The sequence below is a fragment of the Mesocricetus auratus genome, unplaced genomic scaffold, assembly GCF_017639785.1.
Source record: "Mesocricetus auratus isolate SY011 unplaced genomic scaffold, BCM_Maur_2.0 Super-Scaffold_100707, whole genome shotgun sequence".
Classification (NCBI taxonomy): Eukaryota; Metazoa; Chordata; class Mammalia; order Rodentia; family Cricetidae; genus Mesocricetus; species Mesocricetus auratus.
In genome coordinates, this window is record NW_024429269.1 from 3,481,297 (window position 1) to 3,493,630 (window position 12,334).

At 39.5% G+C, this 12,334-nt stretch overlaps 1 protein-coding gene across 1 annotated transcript in view; it reads left to right on the forward strand.

Annotated features, from left to right (window-relative positions):
* Positions 1–12,334, forward strand: part of Hmbox1 (homeobox containing 1) — a 95,032-nt gene that overhangs the window by 12,682 nt on the left and 70,016 nt on the right. Inside the window, 1 exon segment of the mRNA XM_040740738.1 lies at positions 8,563–8,648. Coding sequence (XP_040596672.1) covers positions 8,563–8,648 — 86 coding nt within the window.

Consider the following 12,334-nt stretch of genomic DNA (forward strand, 5'->3'; position numbering starts at 1 on the left):
GGTCTCAGTATATTAGATGAGTAGATAAATTTGGCCTAAACCATAAGGGTATTCTGTTTTGAAATAAGGATTTGGAGCTGGTTCAGGGGACAATGGTGTTTGCTGCCAGACCAGAGGACATGAGTTCTATCCCTGGAACTCACATAGTGGAAGGAGAGAACCAGCTCCCCAAAGTTGTCCTTTGATTACAAGCATGCCATCACACTCCTGTACATGTATACATGCAGTCAATAAGAGAAATTTTTAATTTTTTAAAATAAAAATTGAAATACACATATTATATTTCTTAAGGAACCAGGAAAAGGTATCAAAAAAGGTATGTTTTTAATCTGGTTAAGAATATAAGATGAGTGTGGTCATTTATGCCTGTAACTCCAACATTTGGAAGGCCAAGGCAAGAAGATTACGGTGAGTTCAAGGCTAGCATAGTAACTTTTAGGCCTGTCTGACTTACAGAGCATGGATCTTTCCAACTAGCATCAAAAGAAAAACAATACAGATGAGGCATACCTTGGTAAACTGCACCACACATTTTCAGAGGCTTCACCTTCTACACTAAGTGGTTAGGATTAGGGCACTGTTACAGGTCTTTACAAACGGAAACAACAAATGCATTGTTTTTGGTATGGTTAGACTGTTGTATAAAAAATGATTGCTTTGGGCTGGAGAGATGGACTCATAGTTAAGAGCACTTGTTCTTGCAGAAAACCTGAGTTTGTTGCCCTGCACCCACTTGGTAGTTCACAACCATCCATACTTGTCATTCTGAGAGGTTCAAAACTCTCTTCTGGCCTCTGCAGGCCCCAGGCATGCATGTGGTACACACATGTACATGCAAGCAAAACACTCATGCATCTAAAATAATCTAAAATTTTTTATAAAGCTGAGAGGCTGCAGATAAATTAGTTACAGTTAATAATGAACAGAATTGTAGACTTGACAGAACCAAAAATAAAAGTTGTTTTAACTGGCCCTGAGGATTTTCTGACATCAAGACAGAATTACGGTGGTTTGACAGTGTTTTGTGAGCCACCATGTGGTTTCTGGGAATTGAACTCAGGACCCCTGGAAGAGGAGTCAGTGCTCTTAACCTCTGAGCCATCTCTCCAGCCCCTGACAGTGTTTTGTGGAGATCCATCCTGTGGCACCTCTAAGAGTTGAGGAGGCAGCCTTAAACACACAGCCTCTACTGAGTTTGTTTTCAGGGTTGAGTTGCCAAACATAAAATCCTTTGTTGCAGGTACTGTGGGGTACACGTAATGAAGAGTATCATACCTTAACCACAGTCTATGTTAACAAGCTTTTAGCACCCTGAAATGCAGATGATCAAGAGGCTTTGGTTTATCTTTGACTATTAACCGAGGTGCCCACATCTCAGCTATTGCTAGTGACTTTCTTAGTGCTGAAGACTGAACCCCGGGCTTTATTTTCCACTGAGTCTCATCCTTGGCCATAGATGGTTTGGTGAATTTAGCATCTATCATTGTTCATTTCAAAAAGGAAAACCATTTTGGCAAATAAGTTACTTTATTCATTGACGTTTCATAAGATTTTAATTATCCTGAATAGAGAAGATAGCAAAATATCATTTATTTGTTCAGGTGCTAGCTTGTTTTGTTTGTGCACATTCACTTGGATACAGCCTCACAGGTATAATGTGTGTTTCATTCGTGTGCTCTTAATTGTTGTATAGTTATTAGGACACTTTCTTCTTCCCTTCCTCTGCTTGCTCAGAATAGCTCCGGTGACATTTAGTTAGCTAGGGTCTTCTAGACCTCCGGTACCTCTGGTCCTCCACAATTGAGCTTTCTCACACTCCACCTTTGCTCGTGTGCGCCCCTTCTCACCCTTTTCAAGTTTGCAGAGAGCGATCCTTCTTAGGACACAGGGAGAAGTTGACTGAATGACTGCATACATGACGTTTGCAGTCCCAACAGCCATGCTGGGTCCTGATCAGTAAAACTGAGTTCATGAAAATTAGTAATTTGCTCAAGAAAGTTTGATTATTGAGCCTAAATTACATCCCATGTCTTTATTATCATTGTGTTTCTGGTACATTTTATTATTGATATTATTTTTGCTTATAGATTAAGTAAGACTTTAGGAAAGGTGATAAAATTCCACAAAAAAAAAATTGTGAATTGCCTTACTGGGCTTGCCCTTCTCCTTCCCTGACATGATATCTGCTACTTCAAATCACTTACTAAACAGTGAATTTTTATTGGTGAGATATTAGAGAAATTTTCAAACAGTAGCTCTTTCTGAGTATTCTGTATTTGTCTAGTGATATACTGTCCTTGCTGCTTATTCAACACTGGTGGCATGACAGTGACCTGGAATTGCTGGGCTCTAGTAGGAAGTGTGGATATCTGAGGGTCTTCCTGTCACGTGTGCTATGTGTCAAATCAACCTACTTGCGCACAGCTACAACCTGCAGGTGTTCCGCCCTAAGACATACTTTGCAGATTTTGTAATCCAGTGAATCCACATTACAGTATATTATTTGAAGGTTTATAATGGAGATTTCTATGTATGTGCAGCTTCCCCAGGTTATAACTGTACCTTTGATCATTTGTTAAAGAGTCAGAAATTATCTTTCTAGTTTTGATTGGGATCAGAAAAGGAAGAAGAAAGCCACACTACTTATGTAAATTCTCAGTAAAGGTTAAATGTGCCACTTTAGGAAGGACTGAAAGCCAACAGTGAAAGTCAACTCATTTTACATTGGATATCTTAAAAGGCCTATTAGTATGCAAGTATATGCATAGGAATGTGTGTCTGCATCTGCTAATACAATAGAATATAGCAGTGTTTTCCTGCGGTTATATATGTATATTATGAGATAATGTAAACAAGGCTTATTAGAATTAGTAATGCTGTACAATAAGCATGTTGTTCTACATCACCCATACACTATATTTTGTTAGTATTTTGTACAAAATTGTGCAAGCTCATTCCAAGTTGGTTATGTATATGCTTAAGACTAAAGCATCAATTGAGCATCCTTGAGCCATGGTGTATTAAAATTCAAAGCTTCTGAGCACTCTGTGTTGCAAGTGAAAAAATTCCATAATACAACACATTCCTCAGCAAAGAGTTATTTAAAATACTGTCCCAAGTTACATGTCTCTCTATAATTATGTAAAACATAATTGAACTTTGTGTTTATACTTGGGCTCTGCCCCTAAGGTATTCCATTATAAATATGAAAATAGTTCCAAATTTAAAAAAGAAAATCTGAAAAGGCTTCTGATCTGATATACCTCAGTGGGGGCTCTCAGCCTGTATTTACTTGTGAGGCAGGATGTTGGTGCTGTATAAGAATGTAACACCACTAAGTGGTGGTGCGCTCTCCCTCCATCTGCATATAGAACAGCTCTCCCTTTAATGTTCTCTCTTAAAGATGTGCTTTGTATCTGCACAGGGAGAAAGTCGTGAGTGTCTTTCAACTGTGAAATACACTGTGTTGGCTTTGTCTTGGGGTCACTTTGAGCTAGCTCCCTTTACAACATCCAGAAGAATACTAAGGGTGTGTTAACTTGGAGAGTATGAGTCATCTTAAAGCATGTCATTTTAAAATATGAGCCCTTTAATATGCTTTCTTCCAGAAAACAAATCAGTGTCATTTTGAGTCACCATGAATAACCTCTCCATCCTGATTTGGAAAACATAAACGTACTTGAAAATAAGAATTTAAAGCTGTTATACATATTTTTAGATGAGATTTTTTTATGTTACAGCCTTTAATCTTTAGAAATCTTTCATTAAACAGATTACTTATTATTATCTTTTTAAAAATCCATGCTGAATATGACAGGAGTTTTTGCTAAAGATCTTTCCAGGCTAGTAGGATAGATGGGCTATATATATAGAGCATTGTGTCCGTACTACAATTGAAATGTTAAGAGTTAGCTTTGTTAAGAAGTCTTTCTTTGTAAGCTATGATGATCAGAGAGAACTTCTCTAGATAGATGACAGTTACATCGTCTTTTTGAAAGGTAATCAGAAAGCCAGATGTGGTGGCACTCCTCTGGAATCCAACTCCTTGGGAGGTGAAGGCAGGAGACTTCTGTGAGTTCAAAACCAGCCTTGGCTACATAGCAAGTCCATGCTCAAAACAAAAAGCAAGGAGCATTAGAATCAGGACAGGGTGGTAGTGCCATTTAGTCCCGGCACTCCAGAGGCTGAGGTAGGAAAAGCTCTGGTTCAAAGTGATCCTGGATTAATGGCAAAGCCCCTGCCTCATAGTCTTTTTCTCGTGTACATACAAGTAATTTGTCAAAAGGGCATTCCTGGTGGACTCTTTCATATATATTAGGGAGGATGGTAGTGAAGAGTTAACTAGTTTTAAAAACAAAGGCCGTGGGCAGTGATGTCTAGAAAGGGAGTGCTCCATCCTTTTGAAGTCCACCAGATGAATACAGTGGCAGCAATTTGAAAACAGTAGCAGGAGGAAGTGGCATGCACTTCAAGTGCCTCGGTTGAGATCAAGTGGTTGCTTATGTTGGAAGTTAAAAGTGAACCCAGAGAAATATTGGCTTGCTTCTCATTTTAATACATTAGGTCTTCAGAAGGGGACAGTCTTGAGGCATGTGACTTATTGTGGTGGAGTAGAAGAAGGGACTCGGTTCTCTTTAGGCAAAATCTCAAATTTTCAACAAAGGGAGGAAATACTGAATAGAATATGAGAGAGTCAGATTTGTGTTAGTGATATTTCACACTAAAACGTAGGTGGCTCCACAAGTAAAATGCAGTTACAGGAGAGGATGCAGAAGACAAAGAGCCAGATCAGCCCTGCAGAATGAACTGGAGAGTGAAGGCAGATGGCGTTGCTGCTTTTGCAGATAGCTAGTGAACCCAAGCAAGCAGGCATTCTTCTCCAGTGCCTGAGAACACTTTGTCCATGATGCTTTGAAGTCCCTGGTCTAAGGTGGTCACTTCAGACTGACAGTTACAACTCATCAATTGTTTCTGCTCTTCTTTGGATCCTGTCTGATTGCTTTATGGAATTAATAGTTTGTGTCTATAGGATACATTTACAATTTCAAAACCACTTCAAAGAAATGTCTTTTGCATATGTTATATGCATGTTTGTGTATGTGTTTATATCATTTAGCGGCTTAGAGGAACATTTTAAAAGCTTTTTACCTTTTTGTTGTCAGTGCTAGAGACTAAACACAGGATCTTGTGCATGCTGACACAGCATACTGCCACAAACTATATCTATGATCTCTTATAACCCTTTGAAATTTGGGAATAAGAGGGGGGCCAACAGGAATGGAGAAGAGGAGAGGGAAGGAACCAACAGGAGTAGAGAAGGGGAGAGGGGAAAGACCAGCAGGAGTAGAGAAGGGTAGAGGGAGGGAACCAGCAGGAGTGGAGAAGGTATGGGGGTGAGGGGTCATGGCAGCTAAGTGACTGAATCAAAGTCCATTATACACATGTGTGGTAATGCCATAGTGAGACCCATTATTCTACATAATTAATGCACAGTAACTATAGAAATGAAAACCTTTGGAAGGAGTATGTTAATGTTCTTGTTTTTTAGCAAATGGTGAAACCAGAGCACAACTTTATTAAATGGCTTTCTCTCACATGTTTTTGTCTTTTAAGGAGTGGAGGGGTTGAAGATTGAGACCTGGGGGTTTTTTGATGCTAGCCAGAAATTTAGGATTTTAGCCACATCTCAGTCTCCCCCTTCCCCCAAGAGAGTCTATGGTAAAGCAGTGAAGAATGTGTGTTTAAACTTACTGTGGATACTTTAGAGACCTGCATAATGTATAAAAATATATTCTTGGAGGTGGTGAGTGGGTTGTTGTTTTCTAAACATTGGGGACTCCTCCTGTCTAGCTGCACTCCCTTAATAATGCCATACTGCAAGGTTGTGATTAATTCACAGACTGGTGACATAGTTGGGTATTATCTGTTCTGTATGATTTGATGTCTCCTCTTGGTGCATTTGATTGAAAATGAATTGGTTTGAATTATTTTAAATTATTAGTCAAGAAAATACCATTTGTTCATTTTGCCTACAAAAGAACATTTTTAGATTTAATCTGAACAATTTTCCTCAAATATAGTTTCATTTTCCAAGATCATTTAGTATGTTGAAATACAGTAGTTTATATAAAAATTTCAACTTAATTTTGTAGTTATGTCAGAACTTGCTTTGTGTGTGTATAAAAGCCATATGAAATAGCTACTATAAAAGTTGTCTCTTGCTTATAATTGGTATAGAGACAGGCATTTTGAGAGAATTTTAGTCAACATGTAGATTGTAATCTAAGTTTGAGAAATTGCAAATATTGCATTAGACAGCTAAATTTTTGTTTTCTTCTTACTGCTTGATTAGGATTTCCAGTCAGTAACTCAGGGATATTGTAGAGCTATATATTAGATGCTCACTATTCCATCTCTGCTCTTTTCCAAAATTCCCCATAGCAGGGACATAGCCCAGACAAGTGCTGTGCCTGCTGCACAGGAATGAGGAACTAAGTTCATTTCTTGGGCATCCAGAAAAAAGTCAGGCAATGCTGGCATGTGCCTTTACCCTGCGGGGATCCCTGCAGCTCATAGGCTAGGCAGTCAAGCAAACTGGTGAGCTCTGGGCTCAGAGACAAACAGGGACACTCACGTGTACACAAGCTACATTCACAGGTACAATTCCACAGGGAACATGGCACCCCCCAACAGAGTGCATCCCTTCCAGGTAAGGGAGCTGAAAGACTTGTCTAAATTAAATGGCAGGTTAGTATCATCTTCTGATAGGATACTTTTGTTTCTTCTCCAATCTACAGGGAGACTTGAGCCTCTATGAAATTTGTGGCTTGTTCACAAAACAGTCTTTAAAGATTTGCAATGCCTTTGTCTTAGATCAAGGGTCAACGGTTTTATTGTAAATAACTAGTGCTTAACATTTTAGACTTTGCCAAGAGACAAATTTGAGGGTATAATATAGTCTATACAAGAGAGAAAGCCGAGAATGGCAGCACACAGGTACAATCCCAGCGCTCAAGGCCAGCATGAACTAATAGACTGTGTCTCAGAAAACTAAAATGAGAGAGAGAGAGAAATGACCACAGCTTTTCTCCTAGCATCAAGAGACTGAGATGGGAGGATGGCTTCAGTTTGAACACCACTTGGACTAAATCGTTTTAGGCTAGCCTAGCAAGTGAGTCCCAGTCAGGCAGTGGTGCACGCATTTAATCCCAGCACTCAGGAGACAGAGGCAGGAGGATAGTTCAAAGCCAGCCTGGTCTACAGCGTGAGTTCCAGGACAGCCAAGACTATACAGAGAAACCCTCACTCAGAAAGGGAGGGAGCGAGGGAGGGAGGGAGGAAGGGTGGGAGGGAGGGAAGGGAGGGAGGGAGGGAGGGAGGGAGGGAGGGAGGGAAGGAAGGAAGGAAGGAAGGAAGGAAGGAAGGAAGGAAGGAAGGAAGGAAGGAGAAAGAAAAGATTGAGTCCCTGCCTCAAAAAAATTTTTTTTAAATTCAATTGGAGTTATAATAATTGTATATAGTTTGGGGGTGGGGGTTAAGCCTGATTTGTATCTATTTGCAAAGGTCCATCTGAGAAAGATTATTAGTTTGTGGTTTATGTGAGAGCAGATGGCGGTTTACTTGAGCTGAAGCCCTTAATCTGTTGACCTTGTTTAGATAATAAGCTACCATGGTTCTGTGTCGGTTTTCATCTTGAACAAGAAATAGTATTCTGGTTTTATAGGCTTTAAGCTCCAATTTAACCTTTATTGTTTGTTTGTTTTGGTGAAAGAATATTCTTTGTCATTCTTAAGGATATCTGGTCTATGAAAACTTGCTGACTTTTTAAATAAAGTTTGTAATGGACCAAGAGTATATAATACCAAGGTTGAATAGTGTAGTTTTTATTATTAACTATTCTGTGTACCTATTATATGTAATGGGAAATTAATAAATACTTTTAATATGAAGCTGTTAATATTTCAAACCATCCCACATTCTTTGTGGGGAAGACTTATACAGAAGGGAGGGAGAGGAAACAGCTAAGGGTGTTTCTTACAATGCTAATATTTTCAGTTGTGGGAATGGTATTGATTTCTGCCCCTGAAGCATTTCCAAGGTTTTAGGATGAGTGTCAGTCACTTCTACAGTTCCTCCATTAACCTGCAAACCCACAATCTGTTTACAGCTGATTTTCATTGCTGTTGCTTTTTATTTTTCCAGGCCTTCTATGTACGATTTTTTCCCCAATAATGAGACCATACGTACCGTATGTGGCAGCCTTGTTCCTAATTTAAATTATACACAGCATGCAATTAATGGTCCTCCCACATGAGACTTGTATCCACAGTGGCATTCACTGAGGTGTCTGTCTGGTGGTGTTACGTTTCAGGACTGGAGTATTTGGTGTTTCTTGGTTTGTTGTAATTTCATATTTTCACCCAAGTTTAGTCTGTTTCCCTTTTATTTTTGTGTCCTTCCTTTCTGTGTTCTCCCCACCTCTCTGCTTCACCTTTCTTTTAGCAAAGATGAGGATTTCTACCTTCAACATACATTGTTGGTCTTGTCTTCTGTTTTTGTTAGGAGGGACAGCAGTGTGATAAAAGAGGAAATCAAAGCCTTTCTTGCCAATCGGAGGATTTCCCAAGCAGTTGTTGCACAGGTAACAGGTAAGAGCCGGAGAGCCCTTTATTCTAGAATCATGTCTCGTCTCTGCCATCTGTGCAGGTGTTGGAATGTCGCTTACATTTCCATGCTGCAGCCCTGTCAGCTTGGGCATGGTGACGGAAGTCTGGAACTTAAACCAGTGCCTCCGAGATCAGGGACATGCTCCAGTGCTTTTTTTTTTTTTTTAAACTTGTGTTAGTAAGTTTTGTAACATTAGTAATAAGAAAACAAATCCCTATTTTATACTTGAAAGGGGAAGTTGTTTCCTTATGATCATGATAACGCCCGTGACACAAGCACATCAGCTGCTGTCGGTTCCTTATTTTTAAAAGCTTTGCCGTCCTCTAAATCAAATCTAGGAGTTTACCAGTAAAAAGTAACTCATGAGGAAATAGCAAGTTGTGGGAGTCTTTGTTTTCCTTTTTTGTTTTGGGGATTTGTTGTTGTTGGAGCTGTGGTTTTGTTGTCTGTTTTTGTTTTTTCTTGAGACAGGGTGGCATGTGGTTAAGGCTGGTCTCAAACTCACTCTGTGACTGATAATGACCTTGACCTCCTGATCCTCTTGCAGCCACCTAAGAAGCGCGGGATATATGCACCACCATCCCCTACAGATGTCTTTTGAGTGTCTTTTGAGTGACCTTTTCTGTGTATGAAAGCTTTCTTCACGCCCTCCCGAGAAGATGAGAGTCACCGTTGTCTTTTTGTTGTTGTTGTTTATATCGCATCCCATTCTCCAACCCAGACCTCACCCTGACATGTGGTGTATATGTGTCATTCTCTATCCAGATTACATTTTAAAAATGGAACTCTTGAATCTGGGTGTAGACGTGTCGTCACTGTTGGTGTGTGCTCTTCCTTAGCTCTAAAGTTCTCAGAGGAACCAGAAGTTCTTCCAGTACATCTACATTGCTGTGTTGTTACACTGTCTGCACTGACAGTTACAGTCATTATCACCACCACCCCTTTTTGCACATGGCTGCAAATTTATGCCTTGGGTCTTCTCAGGCCTCTACCTCAGTTTTCATACTTTGTGGTTACAGGTTGGTATCTGGGTTCCTCGAGCTCTGATGTTCCTTTTGTGGTGGAAATGCTGGTACACACTGAAGCAAATGTTCTTAAGAGGTTATTCCTACTCATTAACTGGATTAAAATGTAACTTCAGAGCTAAAAGTATTAAATTTCATTCCTAATACCTAATGTCTGCCAATCCTTTCTGATATGTATATGTACATGCCGGTGTATATATTTTACCAGTAATATACTTTTATAAACAATGTCTTTGTTACTGGTAAAAGACTTTTAAACACATCCTTCTGTGTAGAAGTTAATGGTAAAGAAAGGTGTGTGAATTTAAGTCTTTAGGTATTTGTTAGTAGGATGTATAAGATAAATTATTAATCTTTGTCTTTAAAAAACTAAGTTGCAGTGCTTAACGCACTATGAGGGCAAGTTGTGTAGATGTTACTGAAACTCATGATGTGGTAGATTATACCGTGATGGGATGTTGTGTTTTTGTACCTTTACTTTAGCACTTAGGGCTATAAGGAATATATGTTCTGGTTTGTAAGTGGGGGTGGGGGCAGACAAATTTGTAACATGATAAAATTGCAAGGCTGATTTTGTTCAGAAGAGAATATTTCTGAGTATTGAATGTACTGACTCTTGAATCTTAGGCACATGCATGTGTGCATGCGTGTAGGACAGAAGACAGCTTGAGGAAATCTCTCCTTCTAACATGTGAGTCTTGGAATCAAACTTACCTTGTCAGGCTTTGTGACCATTTCCCTTACTCTCTGAGCCAGTCTTGTCTTAGACTGGTAAAATAGTAGCTTTGTATGAGTGTCCAACATGATTGCAAATCATAGAAAGATGCTCTTAATCGTCTTTCTTATGCCAGATGTGGTGGCATATCTAAAAGCATTGTACCATAGTCAGTTAAACATAGTACATCAAATATTTCCATTTTGGAAAAGGAAACTGGGAAATGTTTTTACATCTTGCTATTCAAAATCTAGTCCAGGAAACAGCAGTTTTGGGCATTAGTTGAAAACTTGTAGGAATATATGGTATCATCTCTAAATCTGTGAAGTAGAATTTACATTTCAGCTAGATCCCCTGGGTAATTTGAGAAGGTTTGAGAAGGACTGTTCTAGGAAATTGGTAAACTTTCCAAACAGTAATACCAGTTGGTAGGCATTGGTTATCATTGCTTCACTCAGTAGTATCATCCTCCATTTGGGAAAGGAAAAGCTGAGATACACTTAGACATTTGTTACCTGTTGTACACATGGCCCTCCTTTCACCACCATAACGATGGGATATTGTTAAAAATATCTTCCCCATCTCAGTTTCACCTCAGAGAGGTTCCTTTCTATGAACCTACATTGGCCCTTCATTGTCTAAAACAAGAAATTAAAACAAAACAAAACATTTTTCATGTGTTCGTGCTTACTTGTCACACTGCGTGTTTTGGGGTGAGGGTTTCTTTTTCTTTCTATCATGTGTGTTCCAAGGATTTAATTTGGATCATAAGCCTTGGCAACAAGCACGTTTATTCACTGAGCCATCCTGTCAGCCCAGGAAATTCTTATAATTCAGCCCTCACTCCATTTTTATTGCCATCTTATGTTATGTATATACACAGATGAATTTAACTGCTTGTAGTTTTGAGAGTCCTGATCATTTGCATGCTCCCAAATTCTGGGTTTACCAGGATGCCTTTACTTCCTCAGCATAGCTCTATCCGACCCTACTAACCACACCTCACTGTTAGCACTTGCATTGGCTCAGTGACTGTCCTTAGGTTTAATCCTCACTTGAGTGATGCCATTTCTTCAGAGGGTCTGTCAGTGTCCCGATACTCAACATTTCACACCCACCTCGCTGCCTGGTAGAACTCGTTGAGGCTTAGAGGAACGGCTGTGTTTAGCTCAAACCACATGCCGAAAGGTTCGCAGAGACACTGTTTTGGGGATAATTGCTTGCTCAACAGTCCTCTACATTTTGTGTGTAGGAAAGTTTCAGGGTTTTTTGTTTGTTTATCTTGTTTTAATCTACAGAGTAGGAAAATGAGGAAATTAATAAGCAGGTTAATTTATTATTCATCTATTGGCCAACTCACTGAGTTGTGTTTCTCGTGAAATTATGAATTAATCACATTTGTGTCTCAGCCTGTCCAGCCAGGAAACTAACAGAAACAGCACTTCTCATGTCTGGGAAGAACAATAAATTAGTGAAGCCCTCATGATTGCCCCACTTAGGGTCGGGTGAACATGGGTTGGGAAGCCTTCCCATCCCTGGAATATCTAATCTGGCCATTACCTACACACGGTCTTCTGTCATTTTATAGCAGATTCTCTGAAAGTCGTTTGAGTTCAACTCAAATATGTGAAGCCAACCATAAGATAAAATTCAGAGCGGATGGTACCTAACAACAGAAAATGCTAAATAAAAAAGTGTAGCAAGGTGCAAAATTCCAACACGTGTGCTGTTCCAGAAGCAAATGCAGAGGCTGCTTTTTATAGATTCGGAGGGCTTCTATAATAAGATAAACAAGAAGTGCAGGGGTGGGGTCTGTATAAATAATATCCTGCTGATAGGAGAAATGACAGTGTAAACAGGATATAATAACAGTGCCTGCCGAATTCCCAGCATGTTATTTGTAGATTCCGTCACAGTCACAGCTGCT